General features: G+C 47.4%; 1 protein-coding gene across 1 annotated transcript in view; it reads right to left on the bottom strand.

Annotated features, from left to right (window-relative positions):
* PAPPA (pappalysin 1) overlaps positions 1-25,753 on the bottom strand; it is a 181,294-nt gene that overhangs the window by 14,453 nt on the left and 141,088 nt on the right. The window contains exons 15-21 of the mRNA XM_071453626.1: positions 23,502-23,679; positions 20,613-20,823; positions 19,861-20,032; positions 16,314-16,461; positions 13,656-13,765; positions 7,041-7,112; positions 2,740-2,838 (exon numbers count right to left, since the gene is read on the bottom strand). Coding sequence (XP_071309727.1) covers positions 2,740-2,838; positions 7,041-7,112; positions 13,656-13,765; positions 16,314-16,461; positions 19,861-20,032; positions 20,613-20,823; positions 23,502-23,679 — 990 coding nt within the window. The remainder of the gene's footprint in view (positions 1-2,739; positions 2,839-7,040; positions 7,113-13,655; positions 13,766-16,313; positions 16,462-19,860; positions 20,033-20,612; positions 20,824-23,501; positions 23,680-25,753) is intronic.

The raw sequence follows: 25,753 nt of genomic DNA on the forward strand, positions 1-25,753 counted from the left end.
GTAGGTGGCAAACTGTGCTGGAAGGATTTGGTATGCGGAGTATTTTTATTCAGCTCCTTTTTCTCTCACCTTTCATTGTTTTTCCCTTTGGAATATCTCCTGTAATGCTCCACTCATAAACCTCTTCAAAGGGAGGGCTGTATTTGAACAGCCTGGCCTGAAATCTGGTCTCAGTCAAAGGCCTCAGATGGGAAAATAACTGGGAGAGCCAAGCCCCACGGCCCCACGGCTGCTGCTGCAGGTGTCGGCAGCCGCTTTGCAGGAGCGAGGTTCTCCTGCTGCCTCCTTGACTCTGACCCCACAGCCCCCCTGGCTGGGTTATTATTCCCCCTTTTACCCTATAAATGTAATAAACTGGGACTTAGCATCTTGCTTTTAGTGTGGAAGGAGAAGGTGGTTTTCCTCCCTTCTCCCAGGCGTCTCATTCGGCTCCTGGGACGTTGTTGGAGTTCTGGGAGACTTTGGATGCTGAATGCATGTGATGGACTCCATGGCTCAGCCCTCCACCTGTGTGATCTTGAGGATGGGGGATTATAAACTGCCAGCTAGGGCAAGTCTAATTCCCCAGTCACAACGATCCAGCTCCCAGGGAAGTCTGTGAAAGGGGACTTATCTCCAAAAAGCTACAAAACCTCCCCCTCCATGGAGAAAATCCATCAGACGTGTGACCAGCTGCCTGTCTCTGACCATTTGCCCTCTGCATCAAGCACTTTTAGCACAGAGAACAGCAACCCACTGGGCTACAAAGTGCTTCCCCTCCTTGGGAGGCCACTTGGTTTCTGGGTGGCAGGGAAGCAGCAGATATTTTGAGCGTGAGTCGCCTGGCTGGTTAAGTGTTCACAACTCTGTGCAGATCCCACTTCGTCTCAACTCCCTGCCCAGCAATAAATTCTGCTCCCAAACTTTAATCCTGTCCCTCCTCACCCCCCCCCATCTCAGCTCTCACATCCCCCTTGTTTCAGTTGTGCCCTCAGCTCCTGTCTTGATGAGGCTGGTTTGGGTCGGTCCCCTCCCAGGCACCTCGCTTTTGTTCTTCTGACACTGTTTGGGGTTTTTCGTCGCCTGCTCTCCAGCCTGCAGGCAGTGAGATAAAGTTTCCCAGGCAGGCTGTTTTGGGAGGAGAAGACCTGCACCATGCTGAGCTACCGGGCACTTCCAGCTCTGCCCTCCCGGCTGGTGGGAGGTCAGCGAGCAAGCTGTGCTGCTGCGGGGCTGCTCCTCCCAAGGAGGTGGAAAATCAGCCAGAGATAGCAATCTCTTCTTGGAGACGACTGATGAGCCACTGCCTGTCATCCTGCTCATCTCTTCAGAGGGTGTTTCACCAGGGAGCCCCTTTTGGGGTCTCCATGCCCTACTCCACCCGTGGGGAACTGAGGAGCTGCCCTGCCTGGGCTTCCCTGCATGTGGCTCCCAGGAATTTTTTCAAAAGGAACACCACAATAGAGGGGAATATTTGTCCAAAAAGAGCACAGCTAGGGAAACGACCTCTTCCCCTGCATTTTCCTCAGAGGAGAAATTAACTCCTTCCACTTGCCAGGGCATGCCCATCTCCCTTCCCCTTCCTCTTTGGTCCCCCCAGACAGCCCACAATGCTGAACCAAGGAAAAGAAGTCTCCAGCCAAAGCTGGAGAGAGGACCTCCTTCCTCAGCTGGGTGACATGGATGGTGTCATATGCTGAGCCCAAGCACCCTCAGGTTTTGTTATTTATTAATATGTATCAGATACTCAATGCAGCTGGATTTTTCATTCTGTTCTATACACAAATCTGGAAGATAAGGTAAAATATTCACCTGGCAGAGTCTAAAATTTGCGTTATTTTTTTGAGAGGAACCTAGTTCCAAATCCCTGCTGGTTAGAAACCTATAAAATGTTGTACTGCTCCAAGCCACAAGCTCTATCACCCCAGTCACTGTCTCTAACAGTGCTCAGAAATTTGTGTTAAAGAAGCAGAAAAAGGTGGGGTGTGTGTGGAGGGACTCTTCCCCAGGCTCAAACAGCCAAGGGTTCAAATATTGCTCAACCAGAAGCTGCATCCAGATCACAGTGTCTAATAGCCACTGAAGGAGCAAAGCTCCACCAATGGGCCTGTTCTTTTTTTGACTTCGAATATATTTTTGTTCTTAATAATGCTCTGTGGCAGCTCATCCTATTACTCAAACACATACTGTGCCAATAAGGATGTTCTTTCGTCTGTTTGGATCCTGCTTCAAGGAAATTACCACTTCACCCCCTCACTCCTGAGTGATAAAAAACAGTGGATTTTACTTTCCTAAGCATCATTCCTACCTTAAGTAATGATTTTATAGATCTCTGTCACTAGATTTCTCTTTATGCAAGGCTCTGGTCTATGTGGTCTCTGTGCAAAAAAATATTTGACATCTCCACCCAGCCCTGCTGCCCTGCTCCACATTCTTCTCTGTCCCACTCTTGGATGGGACAGTCAGCAGCAAGCCAGGCACATGTGGGTACATATGGATCAAAGAATAGATCCACAATGATGCTTTCTTTTTACTCTCTCCCATTTTCCTAATGACTTCTACATTTTAGTTTCCCTTCGGAGCCTTGAGGATGGATGATAAATGAACCAGCAAGAACTCAGTGCCTATGGTGAGCTGATGCTTGGGCTGAAGATCCTTCTGAGACCTTGGACCTTCCTTTTTTGAGCAAAAATAATTTTTCCAGGCACAAAGCAGCACTCAGCAAGGAATTCCCATGGGAAGAGGAAGGGGCATCCCTACCTTTTTGGTCTTGACTGTTGAGGCACAGCAGTCCCCACCATCATAGTTGCAGAAGGCTCTGTTGTTGATGGAGTCACAGTAGTTGTCCCCCATGAAAGGCTGAAAAAGGAAAAAGCAGGAAAAGGCTGAGAGTGAGAATATGGATAAAATTAGCTCGTTCCTTATGGACACAGAGTGAGAAAGTCGTGGCTGGAGAAGAGGGGGTTGTGTGGAGACCTCACAGCACCTTCCAGGGCCTGCAGGGGCTATGGGGACTATGTACAGACACTGTTCATCAGGAACTGTGGGGCAGGACCAGGGGAAATGGCTTCACATTGAAGAATGGAAATTTAGGTTAGATGTCCAGAAGAAATCCTTCCCTGTGAGGGCAGTGAGACCCTGGCACAGAGAAGCTGTGGCTGCCCCTGGCTCCCTGGAAGTGTCCAAGGCCAGCTTGGACACTGGTGCTTGGAGCACCCTGGGACAGTGGAAGGTGTTCCTGCCCATGGCAGGGATTTGAAAGTGGATGACCTCAAGGCCCCTTCCAACCCAAACCAGTCTATGATTCTATAATCCTGAAACCTGTAACAGTATTTCAGAAGAAAACCACAAAAATGTGAAGGAGTCATATAGTTTGTAACACACCAGCTGCCCTGAAAAGCAAGAGATAATTATTCCCCTTTCCCTTCTAAACAGACAGGAAAAAAAGGACAGTAGATGGAAGGGAAATGAGCCCTTGTTGCCTCTTCACATCCCACATAAGAGGATGCTTCAGGAATATTAATTTGACTAGGCCTACAGACAGCATCCAGGCATCTAAAATTGTGGCACCTTTGATAATTTTAAGCTAACCTCCCTAAACTGTGTGGGATAAGAAGAAGGTTATGTATTGCAGCAAAATGGGCTTGCTTTTAATAGCTGAGCTTTTCACCAGAGTTCTCCTGACTCCGCAACACGTGTCAGCAACGAGGGCACAAAACAAATCACCAGGAGGAATGGAAGGGTCTGAGCTCAGCACAGGGACCATGTTCTCTCTGAACAGCAGTGGCTGCGTGGGACCCTGGCCATGGCATGTGATCTTCCTCCACTCCACAGCTCAGAGCTGGGATAATGGCAATTATTCAGAGGGACATTGTGGAGAGCTGTTAAGGGAAATTCATAAATCACCTTGAAAAAGAAAATGTGCTCATTAGGCTGGGCAATGTGATCACCAGTCCATGTGCTGCACAGGGCCTGAATAATAACCACGATTCTGAAGGAAAGGCCTGAATTCTTTCATTGAACATTGGAGCCCTTTTGGTCGGCAAGTACAGAAGTCTTCCTTGGAAGTCTAAGCTGTGTCTAACAGTAAAAAAGGTCCATACCACATGTGAGAATCCCAGGCAGCAATGAAAGCTCAGAAAAATGGATGATCAGCAGAGAGCACAGTCATATCTCTGTAACTCTCCACACACAGGCTCATGAGGCCATTCTCATTTTATCCGCTCATTGAAAAATTCACTTATTTTGCACTGAGAAAAACACACCAGGGACTCTCCTGCAAGAAGACATCATTGAAGAGCAGGCAGGATGTCTTGGGGAGATTTCCTGGGAGGATTTTGCATCAGTTGCAGGCCCAGAGTGTCCCAGATGATGGATACCTGAAGAAGCAGCCATGAGAGCTCACCGTGCTCTCCCCAGAGCTCACCATGGCCACACTCATCAGAATTTGAATGAACTCAATGGAGCGGGGCAAATGCACACTTTTACTGCTGATGTGCTGCAAATTTAAATTTTTCCATCAGGTAGAGGAAACCCAGGCAATGATGGGAATATCAGACCACAGCAGGACTACCAGGAGGGAACAGACTCCCTTAGTGTCACTTGTTTAATTACGTGCAGATACTGCAAATTTTGACAAGGAAATCAGAGTTCCAGCGTGAGGCTCCTGTCTCTCTAAACTGTCTTAACTCCACTGATTTCCACAGATATTGATTTATTTATACAGGCAAAGGCTTTGACTTGAAAGCCCCCTTCCAATTTAATTAATATTCCAAGAGTTAAAAGGGAATGATTTATAAATACATGAACAGATATTTTGAGGCCAAGCTGGTCATATTTAAAACTGTGAACTTTGCTCAACCTCACAGGAAATTCTACAGGCTTCTCCATGTTTCTCTTGCGTTGCCTGGCTGTGCCTGCTTGATGGGAAATCTTGACTTTAAATTTCCATCCCTATGCCTGTACCCTACACCTATGAATGCTGGAAAATCCATAAAGAAACTCGTGGAAGAATTTGCTCTGGCACAGAGTAGACAAGCCAGTCCTTTGGAGGAGGAGAAGAATGGGACAAAAAGCATCTATTCTGATTTGGGACCAAAATCCTTGCTTGGGAGACCCTGGAGGGTGAGGTCTCTGTTGCTCTTCATGCAAGTTGTAGTGCTCAGATATTTTTGGAGGACGATACATGAAGTCCAGAGGGACTCGTTTGCTACTGAAACACCCAAAGTTAGGTGCAGACAAGTACGAGGCTGACTCATAAGCCTCTGTTCCTGCCACTAGGGAGCGACAAAAAATCACATTGCAGCAGCTGCAGGGCTTCCCACTGCGATCACCAAGAGCCAAATAATGCCCCACTTACAGCCTCCTGTTCGGGGAAGCCTCCCTAATGCTAAGGCTGCTCATACATTAGGGGTTCTATCAGCTTAATGGCCCAGCATTATTGGCTTATTAGTCTCTGTTTCCATAGTCATGGGAAAAAAAAAAAAAAAAAAGGCTTGGTGAAGATGGCATTTCTTCTGAAATCTTAATGCCAAGCTCTGGCCTATCCATGAATCCTGTTCTGAAAATGATGCTAGAGGCCATTATCAATTGTCTAGGCAAAGCCTTCCCAGATGATGGATTAGGATGCAGTGACACTGCTGAATGAATGTTGAAAAGAAGAAAGTTCCTGTTGATGCAGAGGGCTCTGGCAATTAGCAGTGATGGAAAGGAAGAAAATGCTGAGGAGAAGCATGTCAGTAATAATGGCTTCTGGTAAATTATTACATCATTGCAAAGTTTGTCTCAGTAACAACTATCCTTAAACAGCAGGAGGATGGACACCCAGTGGTGCATCAGCACCTGAATGGCATTTTTTAATGGTGGCTGGATGTTATTTCAGCTCTCTTTGGAGAATGGGGGCACCCAGCCAGCCTGCATGAATGCGATGCGTGAGACAGCTTATGACATTCAGAGCACTGACAGCAGAATGCTTTTCATTTAGGGAACAGCTAGACAGAAACTATTACATTGTTGGAGAGTTATTACCCTCCTGGGCCCGACATTTGTATGCGAAGGAAACCTGTCTTTCACTTCAAGAAAAATCACATCCCACAGCAGTGTGGTCTGGAGCTTTGTGTCATATTCAGGAATTCAGTCCCATGTTCTGACAGTTTGGGCAAATAACTTCAGAGTGCTTGGGTTACGAAGGTGCTGAGAGCCTGGTCAGCGTGGCAGAAAGTCAGGGCACGTGGAGGGAAGACACAGCTCTGCCTCTGCCCTGAGCCAGCTCATTTCCAAAATGGGCATGGAGCTTCCCAACCTTCCAGAGGTGCCACAGGGATTGTCTTCTTGCTATGGGTGAGATACTCAAGGGCTGGCATGATGGAAACCACATCAGTGCCATGTCACAGACTGAGGTGCTCCAGCCCTGTTTAACCATCAGAAGCATCTTCAGTCTTCTCAGACATTTCAAAAATTGCTGCTGGCAGAAGCAACATCCTTCAAAATAATTACTTTTTTCTCAAGTAACTTGCAAGACTCTCAAAGTCTATCACAGCTGAATTGTAACTGCATTTTTCTGATTATTTCTTTTCTGGTTTAGACAGAGGTGGCCAGTGGAGGGAGGTGTGATTTGCTCCATGTCCAGCTGTGCTGTCCACCCAGCTGGTGGTATCATCTCTGGCTTTCCTAAACTTTCTCTGCCCACACCAATGCCCAAAGCTTAGCTGGCCTTGGAAAGAATTGTCCCTCAAATAAGTCAAGATCAAGGAAAAACAAGAGAAGGCTTTTGCAACTTCCCAGAAACTCCCAGATTCTGGGAAATTCTTTTGGTCAACCAATGTTTTTGAGCTGTTTGATCATCTAATTCCTGTGAGATTCACCAACCATCATCTCTGGGAAAACCACCAATTTCCCTACCGAGTGTCAGAACCAATGCAGGCAATCACCCTGTGTGATAGGGTGGTCAGGGCAAAATCCTACTTGCCCCACTTGAAAACCAGAATTTACAGCCTGCAGTGATTGTTTCTGTAAGGTTTAGGAGAGTCACCATGGACCACCTGAGCTAAAGCCAAACTCACCTCACAGCCTTTAACACAATGAATCAGGGAAGGGTGAGGGTACCACTTGAGTCCTGCTGTGCAGACAACACTCTGGAGGGAAGAAATAAAAAAAAAAAAGCAACGGGTTAAGACAAAGAAATCAGTGTACAGAAAGTCAGTGTGCTGGCTCCTGTGGCTCTCCAGTACTTAACCAATGAAGTTCAGTTCCTAACACCTCTTGTGTTCTCAGGACCTGGCTGTCCTCCAGGTATTTACAAGAAGTGTTGGACTTGACACTTGCAATAACAGAGCATTTGAGATTAAAATAATATTTGAGGTTCTCCTAAAATGTCATGCCCAATATTTCACTCATGGTGGGGGAACGTGGCAGGGAAAGGCAAAGGCACAGGTCCACTTTTGCTCTTGGGTAGGGGGGAGGCATTCTAGGAATTAATTTAGGGATTTCTTTGGTGCTGCCAAGAATTGCTTTCTTTCACTGCCCATCATACCTTTGATTCTTGAAGATAGAAGCAGCTAAAGGTGGATTTTCAGACACCATCTTAAATAAAAGCACCTCCCACCACACACCTTCAGAATAACCCCCAGACCAGACAGCATCCTTGGCTACATTTTATGAACTGTATAATCACTTCTATTCCAACCTTGTCTATAGAAGAAAGGTTGCACATTCAGTTTTGGGCAAAAATGATGACCAGCCTCCTAGATAATGACACAGAGAGGGACACCTAGATTTAAAGAGTGGATGAAAACTTTGGCTGGTCAGTGGAGATGGTGGTTCCACACCATGGGCATCCTGGAGATAGGGCTCCCAACAGGAGTCCATCCAGCAGGACATCAGGCACAATGTTCCTTTGGGGTTGCTACCCATGGATGAAGCCCTACAGTGTCCAGTTGAGCAAGATGAACACACAGGGACTCACCTACAGTGTGGGGTTGGGGTTGGATGGAGGCCTGGGGAAGGAAGGGATTAACATTTGGGAAGACCCAACACACAAGCCATCCCTTCCCCTGTTCATCTGAGGGCTAATTTATTCCATCTGCAGGGGAACCTCAGCTTGTTTTTACAGTTCCTGTCATTGGAGGCTTACCTGGCGTGTGCTAGAAAAAAGGACTTTTATACTATCTGACTCGGGCTGTTTATCTTTCCGATGCTCTTGGATTTTCCACTATTAGTCAAGCCCAGCTTGCCCCACCTGCCTCTCAACAGGGCCTGTCTGTGTGAGCAGAGAAGTGGCAGGGCAGGGGAGGATGTTGTTTATCCCCGGGAGGCAAGGAGGGAGGGAGGCTGCAAGGTGCGGGGGCCCTGCGGTGTCACACGTTCCCCTGGCCCTCTCTTGACAGACAGCTGGAGATTTCCAGGCTGCTGCCTGCCACAAATGGTGAGGGCTTTTCTCTCCCCCCACCCCCTTCTGTTTGTTGCACTTCAGAGGGGAAAGAGAGGAAACTTTTCTAGGTTTGAAAATAAACAAGGCCAATCAACAGAGAGGGAGTGGGGAGAGTAAAGGAAGCGGTTCAAGAGCATTTGAACCCAAGAATTAGAACAAAGTGGAAAAAATTCAGGGGTCTGTCTCCTGTATCCAAGGCCAGCAGACAATAAGTGGAAGAAGTGCACTTCCAAAGAGCACCTCACATTCCCCTGGTAAGAAGCATCAATATTTACAAAACCTCACACTCTGTGAGTGTGTGAGCATGCAGAATGAACAAAAGAAAACAAATAAGCCCTGAACCAGGCTCTTCAGAGAGGAGCTTTCCACATGAGAGCAGTCCCTCACAGAGGATGCACTGACTGTTTTCCTGACCCTTCGAGTATTAAAACATCAGCACCTCCCTTAAAGGAATGGATGGGAGGTGAAGTTTCTGAGATAGTTCTCTTTGAGTGTTCACTCAAGGTCATCTTCAATCCCAAACACAGCCTTGGGCTGAGCATCCCCAGGGGATGGGAATGAGCCCCATGCTCTCCACAGCACAGGAAAGCCAGGAGCCAGGTGAATTACTGGGTCCTTTGGACATTCCCATTCCTCTGGAGTGGCACCTGCCAACAGCTTCGTACCAGTGACATTGCCCTCCCCTTGGGCCATGCTTTGCTAGCAGAGACCACTAGAGCTGAATTCAATCCTGCTAACATTCCTGGAGCTGGAAGCAGAGGGAAAAACCCCAGGCCATAGTCTTGACTCCTTTTTCTGGTTTTCCAAGCCCTCAGTTCCTACCACCCAGCCTGTCTGTACCCTCAGGCTGCTGCTGTGCTGTGCACAGTGCACTGGAAGAGAGCATGTGAGTAGAGGGAGAGAGACTGGGCTAGAAAACCAAGAAATTTGGAATGATTTGGATTGCTGGGCATTGTTCCTGCCTCCTGCAATTCAAACAGGCATACAGGTGCCACAGGGTGCTGCATGGGGCACCTAAAATGAACAAATGTATGGAAAGCAAGCAAGGATGGGTGAAGGTGGTACATGAGGACGATCTGATGGAGTCGGTGTGCACAGACAAGTAGACTCAGAATGCCAGCAAAGGATGGCATGGTGGATGGAAGCACCATATCCACCACATGCCAGGTGGTGCCTGGGGAATAAAACCCATCTGGGCACTGTCCCCTGGGAGCCCTGTCCCTTCCTCGTGCTGCCCTGTGCTCCAGGCCCCCCTGGTGACATCAGCTCCCCTCGTGCAGCACAGCTGTGCAGCCAGGTGGGGTGACTGGGGTCCTGTCCCCAGCCCAGGAGCAGCACCCTGCCACGTCAGAGCGGGGGCCTGGGACTCATCTGCTGTGAAGGGAGAGGCAGCCGGGCTGTGCTCCCACAGTAGGTGACAAAGAGCCAAGGAAGCAAATCAAGCTGTCATTTTCTCCTTGTGAAGGAAGACCCAGTGCCTCTGGTGCCGGCTTCCCTCCCATGGTGGGACTAACACAATGATGTCAACCCTTTGTGGGCTGCAAGGGGATCAGGTTTCCCCCAGAGAGGCTGGTGGAGAGCTTCCCTCCACCTTAGATGGGTCAAGTGTCCCCCCAGGCTGGAGCCCAGGGACTGGCATCTCCTGCTCTCAGCTAACTCACTCCTCAGGCACTAAAGGAACAGGACAATTAACTGTGGGCTTTATGAGTGAGGGGACCAGCCACTGCTGCCAGGAAAGGGGACTCCTCCTATAGCTACAGATGGAATGGGATCTCCTGCCTTCCCAGGAGTGGAGCTGCTGCACCACAGTTGCTCACATCATTGTTCTGTGACTCAGTTTCCCTGCCACAAAATGAGCCTGAAATTCTCAAAAAACAAAAAAAAAAACCCCAAAAACCAACCAACCAACCAACCAACCAAACAATAACCTACCAACCAAACAAACAAAAAAACCCAAAAAAACCCAAACCCAAAAAGCCCCCACAAACAAACAAACAAAACCAAACAAAAAATACTGGGAGGGGAAGGAAGAAGGAAAAGTGCAAAGCTTTAGTGATTATGGGAGTATTTAAGGAGCATTCCCACTAATGAGTTCTGGACATTTTTAATTGCAGGGCTTGCAGTCTGCATGGGAAGAGGGGCCATGGTCACGCTCAGCCCAGCAGAGCTGGGACATGCAGACCCTTTGAAGGCTCTCCCAGGCATGCACATGCCTGCACACTATTTAGCCTGCCCCTAGTCAGCAGTAAGGCAGAAACCCAAGTTCAGACAACCTAAGAAACGAGGTGTCTGCTCTGTTTCTCTGCAGTCAATGGGAAAGAGCTGTCAAGCTGTCTCTTGGAGATATTTCCCTTTTTTCTCCCCACTGCCTGCACAGTCAGTCTTGGCAGCTCTATCCATCGGTGTCTTCAGCAGCTCCTTGTGCCACACACAGTGAGGGGAAAATTGTGGGGACAGCGTTGGCTGCTCTGAGCACATCCCACAGCAGAACAGAGGCACAGAACATTTCAGGTGTTTTTTGTTTTTTTCTTGCTGAAAATACTGATTTGGAAGACACTGCCAGCTTGTACTGATTTCAGCAAACTGTTTCAGACCCAATAAAGCAAATCAACATAAATGAATTCTGAAAAATACAAAAATATTTAGACATTTTGTGAAATGAAATATCTGTTGTTGTTTATTGTTTGAGAGGACATTTAATTTCTAAGTCTTTGCTGTGTTTTTGGTTTTTTCTTTCATTTTCACTAAACAAAAAGTTTACAAAATCTCCTTGGAAATGAAATGCTACGTTATGTTCAAACCAACATGTTTTTTCTTCCAATTTTTTGGTTCACCAAAAATCACAATAACAAAAGGGTCCTTTTGATTAGGGATTCTTTTTTTTTTTTTCAATTCAGGAGAACTTTGAGTGAACCGAAAAATCAAGTGATTTGCACAGCTCTGCTCTAAACAACGCTCAGAGAAGGGAGAGTTCCTTCTTTCCATTTTGCTTCCATAACAGATGTTGCTTGAGCTGCTACAGACAAATTATTTATTTTTCCTTGTCAGCTCTCCCTGTGTTTTCTCTGTCCCCATCCCCTCAAAGGTAAGCACCACAGATCAGTCCTGCCTTTATCTTCTTCCCATCCTGCCCTCATTTGTACTTTACTTGTGCCTGAAATTAAAGCAACAAAAAAGTGTTTCCTTTGCGTCATTCAAGTGCTCTGAGGTGCACAAAGACTCGTCGTGTAAATGCAACCAGCTGCTCCCTGTGCTCATATGGCACAACAGCAGAGCTGTCACTGGCCATAAACAGAGACATGGCTTATTAATGATATATAACACATTGCCATGAGGACCTTCCCCCAAGGCATCCCAGCCCCATCTCTCCAGGATGTCCCCACTCCCACCAGAGGCAGCGTTTCTCTTGGTGGTGCCCCAAGAGGTGTCGCTCCCCATGGGTGACATCCCATTATCTACAGAGTTGGAGAAGATGAATGTTTTACAGCTACCATTTTTTTCATTAAGGATTTTTTTAATCCCTTTCAGCATGTCTTCCCTCCCAACACGAGTTCTCCAGCCCAAATCTCACTCTCTAGTCACAAAGCATTTGTGGAACTTGTATCTGCTCAGGACCTAAAGCTCTTGCAAGATCTTCACTATCAGGGGGAAAAAAAAAGGGCTTATTTACTGCTGTGCTCTTGGAAACCATGATTTCTCCTCCATCCCTCACTCCCCTTGTCTCCCCCTTTACTACTCTATGTTTTCCCTGCTGCCTAATGAGCCCTCCAGAGACCTGCAGGTATAAAACTCGTTACAGCTCCCTCCACGTACCCGCATCAATAAGTGAAGGAGTGCAGAGAGAACAGGAGGGAAGCTGTCACTTTATTTCCCCATGAATTACAAACCACTTTAAAGTCTGGCACTCAGGAAAGGGCCAGTGAGAAATTGCCCCTCATACAGAGATAGGGGTTTTCTTTATGTTTCATGCCAGAAACTTGGCAAGGCCTTGGCTTAAGGCAGTCACAGAACATCAGCGTCTGGAGCGAATGGGAAGCTGGGAAGGACATTATGAGCTTGTCATATTATCTGGACTTAGGTTTCCCACTCCTTTCCCAGATTTATTCTCTTGCTCTGCATGAAACAGTGAAGTTCAAAGTGGTGGAGAGTTCTGGAGCCACTTGCTACCCACAGCCAAGGCCAGATTTCAAAAATCCCAAACCCTAGGTGTACATTTAGGCATGTAGAGAAGCAAATAGACTGTCAAAGCTGCTCAAGACATGCTGGGGCTGTGTTGGCTGCTTGTTCTCCTTCTTAATGGAGTTCAGGTGTGTAAAACAGACTCCTGAAAAGCCAGGACCAAGTATGTAAAAGCCAGAGGTGTTTGCTCAAGCACCATCAGTAACTTGCACCCTGGTGACACCTGATGTGCCACCGTCTTCCACCACATGCTCGAGCGTGTCCAGTTAGACTTCCACACCTGCAGAAATGCCATAAAGCCACAAACACCTGGTTTGTTTGTAGGAACATGAGGGTTTCCAGGAAGAGTTAGGTGACTGTGCCTCCCACTGACACTGAAGGGTGGGCATGACACCCAGCAGCTGTTTGCTGCCAGCGGGGCTGAGTGTGTGTGTGCATGCAAGGCACTGCATGAGGTGTGCACGTCCCCATCGGGGCACGCTGCCACTGCTGTGTGCTGGAGGACACTCAGGACTGTGAGCAGCTAGTGCTGGCTCTGCGTTTGCAGCAGGCAGGAGGGAGAAGTGGTGACCTCTGGAAGGGGCTGTGCTGAGCAGGCAGCTCTCGCATGCGGGCGGAGGGGCGGGGGGAGCACTCAGCCAGCTCCGCGGGGTCGGGAAATGAAAAACCCTCTGTATCAGCTTCTTTTGTCATCCAGAAGCGGCACAGAAAAATCCAGCCCTGCCACCCAAAGAATGCAAAATACGGAACAGGAGGAAGAAAATAAAGCCTGGCCAGTGCCCTTTCTCTGGCTGTCCATCACATCTTCCTGTTGGATTTCCAGATCCAACCCCACTGATGTGAGGCCTCTACCTTGAACTGACTTTCACTTGGTAAACACAGAGAGAAAGCAACTTGGAGAGAAAGCCACTTGCAGAGAAAGCCACTATGTTACTGGAACAGACACGAGAAAAATCAGGAATTCTTTCCTAAAGGTCCAAATTCCCCATTTTCCACAGGTAACACTGATCACTCACTGCTCATAAACATGCAACAAAGGATGTGGTTCGTGCAGTCGCCAGGCACTGACCTTCACTCTCTGAGGGTTCATCCAGTGCTGGATGTCTTGCACGGTCTCATTCACGCGCAGGAGGATGGGCTCGTGACTGTGATCCAGACAGGAGGTGGTACACTCTGTGCCTGCTCAAAACACAAAGGGGATAAAGCTAAAGGATAAAGCAGGCAGCTTCTGACCCTTCCAGCATCCTTCCAGCTGAAGGACAGGATTACGGCTCGTTTTTCCTAAATTGCAATTAGCAGTCAACCATAACTATCACATATCTCCTAGCCACACGTGAAGTGCTGAGTACAACCCTGTACTGAGCAGGGGAGCGTGGGGGTGGCAGGTCTTCCAGGGCCTTTTTGAACAAGCTGCAAATCTAAGTGTTTGTCTGGCAATTAACTCCAAGAAGGGGGTCAGGTTTTGCGCTTTCAGATCATCAAGACAATGTGAAGGTTTTTCCATTTCAACTGCTCTTTCAAGCAGTGGGGCTGATTAAGGAGAGGCTGTCGAACTCATCTCACCTGTGACATGGCAGAAACCTATTGTTTGATGGGTCAGATTTACAAACATCCAATAATAATCTTCCAAAGGGTGACCAGACCTAATGGTATTGGAGACCAGCTATCACCCAAGTCCCATAGTCAATAAGAAGTACGCAGAAAGGTAATGATGGCTTTGTTCACACATAAAACTGCTTTTTCTCTGATTAACTGTCATGCCCAGTGGGAATCCTGTCCTTTCTTTATTAAAACATGCTGTGATACTCTGCAGCAATATCCCAGAGCCCTGTGGTGACACAACCATAAGCCCTTGTGTGTTGGACCATTACCATTTCCCCCCTGGAAAATCACTCTTGAATGGCACAGCTGCTGCAAACATGTCATTAGGATTTCTGCACTCCAATCAGCGCTGGGGGAGGAATTAATCTCTGCACTGGTTTGGAGAGCTGAACCTTTGGCTCAACACACGCCTCAGCCTGGAAGGGCAGATTAGGTGTCTGAGGAATTACTGAAGGTGTGTGGGATTCATAGTGACCACGACTGGTTGATATTATTTTTCCCACCTGCTTCTGCCTTCTCACATTCTCCACTTGGAGGAGTCAGTGGGAGCAGCCAGATCTAGGCTGGAAAGATGGGGAGCACTTTAGGTTTGTTTTGCTTTCCCAGGACACCTGGAAGTGGCTCCAAGGACCTACTGAATGAGGCCTATTGACACCACCCCCAGAGTGAATGACTGGCTCCTCTCCATGAGTGTGGTGAATGCTTTTTCAAAAGGACATTGATCAGGCTTTCAAAAATGCAAAGAGAGGAAAACCCCAACATCTGATCCCAAAAGTTGGTGCTGGGTGAGCCTACAAAGTGTGTGGTATGTCTCCATCTGCTGAGAATGAGAGCCAGCGGCCACCGTGCCCTCTCTGAGCTCTAAATCCCTTTCCAGAGAGAGCCACGCTCCTGTGGGGGGTCTGCCCCATGCATCCCTCACCTCCATGATGCTGTGTGGTCCCATCCTAGGGTCAGACCCACCAGTCCCTGGGATTGGCACCTGCTGACAGTCACTGTGACAGGAGCCAGAGCTGGCAGGCACCCAGCACTGAGATGCTGCCCTCCAAACCAGGAACTGGGGTTTCTCTCCTTGCAAAAACCTGTCTGGCCCTGGAGGTAACCTCGTCTCAAGGGTAAAACGCCTCTCCACATTAAGAGTCGCCGCAGCCGCTTGCTCTCCCGGGCTCCACCACGCTGGTGGAGAGCGGGTCGGAATTGTTTTGATATATGATCTGTAATTGGCATCATTACAGAGCGGTGATCTCATCCAGGTCGTGTTCTCCTCCCCGGGGAGGGAACACAAGGAGGCTCGTAGTCCTGCGCATGGCTGCGATATAATGAGGGAGCCGCGCAAGGAGGAAATTTCTCCAAGTTCAAAGGGACAGGCGGAGGCAGGAGGGGGATGGCTGGGAGGGGGGCTGCAGGAAGGGGCCTCGCAAACCTGTGTGGGCTGCAGGCAGTGCAGCTCCTGTTGCAGCCCTTACAGCAGGGAGACCCCCAAAATGGGGGCTGAAAGTACAACACAGTGTGTACAGCTCAGAGTGTCTGTCCCTCCCTGTGCCTGGGTGACACAAAGCCATGCTGAGCACAGCAGTCATCACCCTTTGCACAGGGAACAGGTATCCCAGAAAGAAGGAGGAAAACAGACCCTAAAACCAGCTCCTACACAACTGTCATACCAAAGGGAATGCTCAGCTGGTCTCATAATGTTTCTGGGGAGACCTGAATTATCCTAGTGCTGCATTTTCCTGTCAACTCTCTGTCTTTCAGCTTCTGGAGTGCAGGTTTGTGCATGTGGCTGGAGGAGTGGGGCATTACAAAACTGTAAGACCAAAAGCAGGTACAACCCCTCCCTGGCACAGTCTGGCATGCTGCTGCCCCTGAAAACCAGCTGGCCAAGAAGGGACACCATGAAACTGGAAGCCCTGCAAGGAGCCTGCAGTCAGAGCATGTTACATGATGCCTGGCCTCTCAGAGCTTCACATTTCCTAAAAGCATTTCCCTGAAAAGCCTCCCATAGCAGGCTCTCACTCGGGCAAACAGGTTACTTGAAGGACTCCTTCCTCCCTCCCTGCCATCCCCATCCTCTCCCTGGTCTCTTGCTGCCTGCTCCCACCTGGGGGCAGGTGTGGGGGTCACCCACCTATGCCGTAGCCGCCGGCGCACTGCAGCTTCAGGTGGCTGTTGAGCTGGGTGGGCAGAGCACACTGCCCCTGCATCTCCCTGCACAGGTGGAAGGACCCGCTCCAGGTGCCATCCTTACGGCAGTGGATCACGTTGCTCCCACGGCCCTGGGAACGAGGGAAGGAGATAATGAGGATTGACACAAAACATAGCAAGGAGAGGCTGAGAGGTGAGGAGTGAGCAGAGATGTGGTGTTTGGAGCAAAGTTCTGTTGGAGCTGGAACAGCCCCTGGTTGGGACTGCCAGTCCTAGGAGGGGCAAGGAGTTTTCTTCCAAAAAATAAAGAAAAGGAAACCTACGGTGTTGACACACAAATACAAACACACAGAAACACACACATCTCTTCTCTTCTGTACAATTCTTCTGTACAATTCTGTACAAGGTCTTTACAAGCCCCTTGCAAGGTCTACACCTTAGAACAGCCCCACTCCTGCTGCAATAAAAGTGCCTTCACCCCGTTTGCCTTCCTCCTTGTTACAGAGAGGTCGGTGTCGAATGCAGACATCTTTTTTCCTCTTCTCATTTTCAAACCAGTTACATCATCTCTCTTGAAAAAGAAAGAATCCCCAATGGCCATCTGAAGGAGGAAGGGAGAGTGGGACATGAGCTTAGCAGGGCAGAACGTGCTCTTTAGAGCTTGGCTGCCTTGAGTGACAGCAGGCGAAGGGGCTGAGACAGACACGCACAGAGGCAGGTGGGAAGGACAAAAAGATCCTCTGGTGTGGGAATGGGCAAGGAATAGAATATGACATTTCTCTTACAGAAGAGATTCTTCGTATGATACTGAAAAATGAATACCAAAGTCCGAGGGGAAATATCATGCCCTTTAAAGACAACAAAGGAGTGCACAGGCAATCTTTTGTCAGATCTATCCACACGGCGTTGGGGATTTCTGTGCAAACAAGCTGTTCTGTGGGATCTGCAGGCCCAGCTGCCATGGGGCAATGTGGGACATTCAACAGGAGGATGTCTGGAGTGGTTGGGCTCCAAAACTCCTGTGGGGGCCTTACTGGGTGGGAGAATCATGCAGGATCTCTGCTTCTCCTCACTCATTTTTTGTGCCAGACACGTTGCCTGCAATCTGCTCACCCTGTTCTTGGACACTGTGCTGGATATCTTTGGGGATTCTTTAATGTGCTGTCCATGCTGGGATCCCTGCAGGACTGCTGAACTTTTTGGAGGAGCTCTGCCCCACAACTCACAGCCATTGCTGCACAGGGACCTGCACAAGCCCCTGGTACTGGAATGGAAGAGGGCTCAGCCTTCAGTGGTAGTCTTGTCCTTAATATACTTATGTTTCCCTTTTTTTTGCTCAGCTTTGTTAATGAACACAGTGTTTAGTGAGATGCAAAGTGGTATTAGCAGCAGACTATGGTGTGGGACCTGCTTCCCCTTCTCTAGACATCTGGCCATCGCCAGAAGTAATAAGGAAATCATATGAAAGGAATAATGGAGCAGATGGACTCAGGGTGAGATCCTGCTTGGTGATTCTCACCTAAGGGCCAGTTTGGCAGAGATTGATTAATTTAGATCTGACTGTTTATATGATTTGTGTACAATATGCAGAAATGGAAAACCCTTGCTCTGGTGCCAGGGGAGGTACCTGCTTAAATGACCATTACATTCCTGGTGATTAAGAGATGCTGTATGTGCAGCCAAGTAATGGTCTTCCAGCATGGTGACAAAGTCAGGGATAAATTGCTAAATTATAATTGAGCACAATTTGCTGTTTTAGCAAGTGTGGTGCACTTCCCTTGCAATTTCCGTGCCAGGGTTCAAATGTGATTCTCAAAGATGAGCCATGAAACCTGATTTATGTTCCTGGAGCTGGCTGTGCTTGAGGGTACTCTTGTATAGTTTCAGCAACATACTCAGAGATCCCAGGATATCCATTGCTATAGTAACATCCTGTCCATCATTCCCTGACCTGCAAAATCTCTTGTGAAAACCCCTGCTGGGTTTCTTGCTTGGATGCAACGTGTATTATCACCTTATATAGCTGAGAGAGACTTAGTGGGGTTTAATCCTTAAATAATTAACACCTCTCAAGTGGTTCTGGTTTGTGCCAGGAGCTCTTGCTCTTCTTCTGTAGCCTATTTTCTGAGATATCTGAAAATACTTTTCACTGTAAATACCTTTCTCAAGATTTTATCTGCTCCTTTGCCCAAGGTGCTTTCGCAGCTGAGCAGTCACTCCTCTCCCTCCCAGTGAATAGACAGAGTTGTATCTCTCCAGAGCTTACTTCATTACTGCTATAACCCTGACTCCACTGCTTGCTCCTCTTCATGTTCACCTCATTTAAAAGCAAACACAAGCCCGTTCCACCAGCTGTCATTGCCCTGGATGTCCCAGTTTCCCCACACTGGCAGTGCTGGAACACAGCACAGACCATGCTGCCCCTCTGAGCAAGCGGTGGATGCACAAAGACACAGCTGCTGTGTCCCAGAGCTCCCACCTCCTCTGCACCCATGCCTGCAAGTTCTCATTTCACACTGCTCAAAACCTCACTCCAAGTCTTAAACAAAGAAAACTTTCCCAGATGCCCTGATGTGAAACGCTGGGGCTCTGCCTGTTGCCACCATGCAGAAGGCAGGCCAGAGGACAAGGAACAGGGGCTTTTAACATGTGGAGCAGGTACCAGAGGTGTCTCTCACATAGCTGCTCCTAGAGCAGGGTTGGTACCTTTTTAAGCATTCTCAGATGCTGATCTGATGGTCTGATGATCTGAATTGTGATGATATGAAACTGCCCTTGTCAAAGCACACTCTGCTCCAAGCAGTGCCTGCAGTTGCTGCAGCTTCCACATCCCCACTTTCTCTTCCCAAGCAGAGGGAGCAGCAGCAGCAGCACTTCTGGGAGAACTTACTTATCTCACAAACTATAATTACCTCTGGTGAGGAAAACTAGGCATTTCAAATAAGATAGTAGAGGCCAGACCTTCTCATATCAGTGAACACAGCTCCCAGGAAGCCAAAGGCAACACACTGATTTGTGCCAGATGGGGATCTGACCTCTGATGCCAAACGACACCTTCACAGCCAGAAAAACATGGAAGTTTAGAGAGAATTCACCTGAATAGTGGTAATCCCTATGGTGCTAAATTATCACACGACACACAGACATAAAATGGTAAGAACTGGAGAGAAAAGTGAGGTAAAACAGAATGAATACATGGGATAAGTGTAGATAACTCACATTCTACTTACTTTGATTTGTTGCTCCTGATTTTCTAGCCAGAAAAAGCCACTGTGACAGATTTTTCTGCCATTTACTGTCTAGAAACAGTAAGTCAGCCACTTCTAAACCTCTACAGGTAATAGTTAATACTGCTACTCCTGTCACAAAAATAATATTTTCAGACTCTCCCTCAACTTTAAATATGATTTTCCCTTCTGCATTTCCCTGATTTTGGAAGAGCTCAATGTCCCTCGGCCTCTCCAAGACAGGGAAGATATGAAAAAGCCAGACTTGTGTGGGCTGGGGTGGTTTGGGTAAGGCAGACTCACCGACTGGCTGTCATCATCCTCGCACTTGATTCGGCACTCGCTGTTGAACTGGAAGCCGTTGGAGCACTGGTAGAGCCCGTGGAACTTGGAAGGTGGAGGGTCACAGGTGACAGGCACGCAGGCGCCTGGCAGCCACGTGCCATCTTGCGTGCACTGGATCTTAAAGGCTCGCCTTTTTGTGCAGAAAAAAGCAACACTTAGTGAGTGGCTGAGTCAGCTGGGAGCCTCTAAAGCCCCCGAGCTCTGCTAGCAGGTTGCAGGAGATGGGTGTGCTCGAGCTTTTAACACTCGGGGAACAAGTTGTGAATCTGCGTCATGAGGTCTCTGAGCAAAAATAACAATTATTTGGAAAACCAACCTAAACTCCTCTTTTGGCCTTGGACACATCTCCCAAGAACTCAGTTTCCCAGGCTTGTGGGCTGTGGTTGGTTTGAAGTGGGTTTGTGCAGAGTCAGAAGTATATGACAGCACTAACCCTTTTCTGCAGGGTTTCAAAGGGGACTCCCCAGGCTGCATATCAAAGGGGCATTTCTAAGGTAAAGTCTGTTTTTTGAGCACTGGTCAGGATTTTTAAAGACGCCTAAGTGAGCTGGGTGCCTAAACTGGCCCTGCACAGCTATCTGCATGAAGGAATTGCTCCATGCTATTCCCTATGGCACATGGAGTCTGCGACAAACAACCCCTTCCCAAAATCATTGTAACTCATGGCTTTCTGAACCAGGCTGATGGCATAGCTTTAGTCTTTCACGTACTTTCTTGATTTTCTGGAGGATCCAGGGACATGGTAACCTGGTTTGCATTTGTACTTGCAGAACGAGCCCACTTTGTGCTTGTCTTCTCGGCAGCGCGAGGTCTGGAGATCCGCGTTGGGGACGATGGAGGGTGCTCGACACATCAGCTCACACAGGGCCTCAGGAAAGGACCACAGCCCATCCTCCATGCAGGTCAAGTTGCTGTTGTTTCCTGAGAAGAACAGTGAGCAAAGTTAACGATGTTCAGCAGGACTATTTTCTTTTGAAATGTTGTTACACCCATAAGATATCAAAAGCCCCCTCAGCCGATTTGACGAATTCAGCTGCATTGAACATTCATATGTCCTGTGTGTTCTCTTGCTCTAGATGATGTCATTAAATCATTTAGGACTCTGCTTTCAGGTGACAGGCAGGCAGTGCTTATTTCAGGAAATGCTATAGCATAGGGGAAGCCACACGGGCTTTGTCATCTTTTGTATTTCTCTTCCTTATTTTGTTCCTCTCTGAAAGGAAGCTTGCTTCATACACCAACCCCCTCCTCTCCAAAGCCATGGCTTTAACAGAGGGTTTGGTGCCATCACATTCTTCATTCTGCTTCTGTGTTATATCTTTTCCCTGAATCTGTCCCTTTTATTTCAATTTGGAACCTTTTGGAGCAGCATCTGTTAGTATTAGAGTCACTACTCCAACACAATGAGGAGCCATTCTCAGCTGGGGACTCTCAGTCCTTGGGGACTACTGTGATAAATATGATTCATAATACTCATTAGAGACTCATTTTCCTCAGGAAGCTTTCTTGGCCAACACCTCAAAGGTAAAAGGTACAATAGATCTATTTGCCTCTGCTATGACCTACTTGACTTCAGAAGGTTAAGCTAAAAGTAGCCCAGTCTCAGTGTATTTTACATTCTTTGTTATTTTATACCATATGTTGAAAAGGAATAAGCTTTTCCTAAGAAACAAAGCACAGCTATGAGCCACTAACCCTTCAAAAATCCCTAATATTCCATTGAAATCCCTGAGCATTGCTGCAGGAACTCTTCTCAACCCACAAGGCATATTTTCAACAGTGAGCCAACTTCGGAGTTATCCGAAATAATACTGACAAACTGCTAACCCCGGAGCAATGCCATCTCTCTGCAAGGGGAGGAAGAGAGACGGGGCATGAGGCTGGAATTCAAAGAAGAAGAAAACAAAAGGCTCTGGAGGGCTCAGGAAGGTATGTGGAGGAGCCCTCCTGCCCTGGCCTCAAAGATAAGAGAAGCCACATTAAATCAGCCCTGGATTTCTCTCTCCCCTCCCCAACTGCAGATGATTGCAGAGGTATTTTGTGCAGAAGGGAGCTCTTTTCTGGAGCACCAGCATGTTCCTCTGCTCTGACTCATGCAGCAGCTCCCAGCCCAGCCATGGTGATATCATACTTGCCACTGCAAAGCGATAAGCTGTGACATTACCAACAGTGGCTGTCATGACGTCAGTGATTGAATTAGGCATGAGTCATTCCAATGCTGTTCTCCAGAAGCTTAGTGACAACATTTATTAGTCATCAGTGATGGCTCCACACCAAACGGAGCCTTTACCTCACAGCTCAGTGTTCCTGGACAAAAGTGAAGTGATGTTACACACCAGAGCTGCAGCCCCTGATCTGGGGTTGGTTGTCATCCCTCCAGCTAACCCCTGCCTGAGTCATCAGCTCTTGTTGGTCATGATGACTATAATTATTTTCACCGCCCGCTCAAAAATATTTAAAGCACTTAAAATGAAATAACACCTTTTGTTGAAGATAGCCTTGTGAGTGTATAAATGTATAAACAGAAAAAGGGAGGTTTTTGCTAAAAAGTAGTCTTAATTTTCTCTTAACCATCCTTTGAGTAGTCATAGTTTTGACTGTGAATTTTCTCTTAACTATCCTTTGAGTAGTCATAACTTTGACTATGTGTTGGCTGGTTTTGGTTATCTCCCATTAGAATTAAAAATAATTAAGTAATTTGCTTATATATGAAGAAATCAACATAGCCTTTCCCTGAAATGAAGAATACTTCCCTTGCCTTCCTTTTTGGGGTTTGTAATGAATCCAACAGAGTAGGAGATATCATGAGTACAAAAAAAATTTATACAGTGTTTGTACCTGAATTGACAACAGCAGTTAAGTTTATTTACAAGATGGACAAGTTCCTTCAAATTAACAATTTTCTTGTTTCCTGAGGACCAGGTCAAAAAGGGAAATGTGCCAGTGAGCAGAAGAGTTGATGGTGATGAGAAGAGGATGGGGATGTTAGCAGAAAGTAGCAGGGAAGAAGATCGAGGAGGAGAGGACAGAGAGTGGCAAGCTGTATAATTTCTAGGGGAAAAAAAATAAAAGAAAAAAAAGAAAATGTAATGAGTGCCAAACAAGAAGAGGACAAGAAGGTCAGAGTAGAGCAAAATGAGTGTGGAAAAGGAGAAGGGTGATGTTGAATTAGGAAAAACAGTGATGGGGTCTGTATCATTCGGACATGGGGCTTTTCAGTCTTCTCTTGGCTTTCCAAATACATGGAGGGGGCATAGAAGGGAGACAGACAGTGGAAATTGACAAAGCATGGGAAAGAAGACGAGAGAGTTCAATCTGATTTATCCCCATGACTTTTCCATGTTTTGGTTGTATGGAAGCAATATTCCCTGTCATTACTGCCTGGCCAGCCACAATCAAGGAAAGGTCAAAGCAAGGTAATAGAAAGATGCAAAGGAACTTAACTTCTAATATAAATAAACCTTCCATAGAGTCCCATAATTCTTCCTACTTAAAATATCATGAATAACTCTAAACCAACAGCAAGAGTTACATGTATTCTTGGGAGCAGTCTGTGTTAGCTGTGTCTCTCAGGTCACTGCACAGACACCCCCCAATACCTTTCAGAAGAGCAGGAGGCCGGCAAGTGAAGGAGCATTTCTTGCCAAAGGTGGTCCCCTCGCTGCAGTTGAAGGTGGCTGGGTAGACATGGTACTGGTCTGGGACACCACAGTCCACGGGCTCACATGTCACCTGCTTGTTCCACTTCCCATCCATGCACGTCATGGTGACGCTGGACTCAGTCTGGAAAAAGACACACAGCTACAGCCACCACAGGCAGCAAGGGAGACACCAAAACCATTTCAAGCCTAACAGCCATAATTTTGGCTCACAGGTTAAGTACAGCCATGTCTGGTCCCTACCATCATCATTTAGACAGCAGCTACCAAACCCACCAAGGCTCATAAGGAACAGTGTCAGAGAAAGGATTTTCTGCCACCTCTGGGGTGAGACACCAAAGCACTTCCATAGAAAGAGTGCAGCTCTACAAATAATCCAAACTCTTGTCTGGCCTCCTGAGACAAGGGGGGAACCTGCTGCTCTGCCCTGCCATCAGAAAGGAGCACAAGCCTGAGCTGTTAGGAGCTGACAGCTGTCCCCCATCCCTGTCACCTCTGCGGTGACAAAGCCATTCCAAGAGGATCCCCCTGTGCTTCTGAGTAGTCAAACTTGTTTTTGGGTTTGATGTAAAAGCCAAGCTGACATGAAGCCATTTGGGACTCTCATCCAGGCTCTCCCGAGAGGTGTCAGTCACCCTTGGATGGGGATCTCGGGGGAAGTGCCTGGGGCCACCTCAGCATTGTGTGCAGACACTGACAGCTGCTGCTGTGGCTTCTCTGGCAGAGGGCCCCAAGGCTCCACACAGAACCAGGGCCCTGCTGTCCTGACACCATGGACATGAATGCCTGAGGGACAGAACTCTTCCAGGAGGAATTTACCATGAGTGTCCAGAGTGTCCTGGCCATAACTGGCACTTGAGAGGTTGTACACAGAGTCAGGGCCTGTGCTCTGACTTCCTCAAAGTCACTCTACAATCACAGCTACACAGAAATTAAACTTCTGTGGATCTGAGGAATAATCCAAACTGCACAGCACGCTGGAATCCTGGAGTGCTAGGAGGCAAAGAAGAAAAATAGGGGGGGAGTAAAGAAGCCACACATCTAAAGCTAAGATGAATTTACTGAGTGACTGAAGGACAAACAGATGTTGGCAGAGAGAACTGAGTAAACAACATATCCACTTTCTAATTAAAAATGGAAAAATATTAAAAGCTAGAAGAATCTAACTCTTCCCTTCACACCAGAATAAAGAGAGGGACAGAGGTTAAGAAATGTGAGAAACCCAAACATGAGAAGGGGAAGATGCTGGCGAGGAATCTGACCAAGCCATACAGCAGCACTCCTCTGCCTCCAGGGAATATTTTATTCAGGGCTGGTATGCTCACAGGAGATTTGCACCGCCGGCCATTGATCTGGGTTTATAAAAGGAAAGGGAATTTTTCTAGCACACATCAAAGGGACCTGGATTCCCTTTTTGCAAAAACACCCTAATGGTTTCAACAGAAGTTCAGACCTGTCTCCCTTTGATATATGGTTGCATTCAGAATGGAAAAAGCAGTCCCTGAGCTGGGAAACTGGACACTTCCCAAGTGGGCACAAAACCCCTTTTCTAGACCGTGGAGTTTATTTAAACAGGGAGCACTGCTGATGGAAAAAAATGTCTTTTCTACAAACTCAGAGTAGCACATTCTGGGATACTCAGAGCCATCAGGTGAAGTGATACTGTGTGTTCACATTCCCAATAATTTCACTCCCCAGTGGCTGTTAATTCTGCCTTTGTTGTTTATCAGAATATCTGTACCATTAAAAAGTGTATATAAACTATAGGAAGTTGATGTCCTGAAGATTCCAGGGTGTTGTAGTGTGATGGCCACAGGAGAAGGGATAATACAGCATATTCCCATGTCTTGCAAACCACCAGCATTCCAGGATGAGCTGCTCCAGCACCCACCAAAGCCATCCATCCATTTCCCATTAACAGATGCTATTATCAAATAACACAGCAGCAACGTGGCTGCTGGAACTTAAAACATAAACCCAAGCTATTGATGTCAATAAACTCAAGCTAATGATGTCAGGGGCTATCCAAATGTTATGGAAAAGACATGGGTCTTGCATAGTTTCATGTTGGATACTGGATCCATGATGAGCAGAGGGAAGCTGTATCAATGATAAGAGATTCAGCTCCAGGAATTAAGTTATTGGTGTTGCTGTTATCTAGTTTAGGAATAAATGAGTGTTCCTACTAGAAC

This window comes from Agelaius tricolor, unplaced genomic scaffold (genome assembly GCF_023055355.1).
Source record: "Agelaius tricolor isolate 1412-34295 unplaced genomic scaffold, bAgeTri1.0.p SCAF_37, whole genome shotgun sequence".
In the NCBI taxonomy this organism is placed as follows: domain Eukaryota; kingdom Metazoa; phylum Chordata; class Aves; order Passeriformes; family Icteridae; genus Agelaius; species Agelaius tricolor.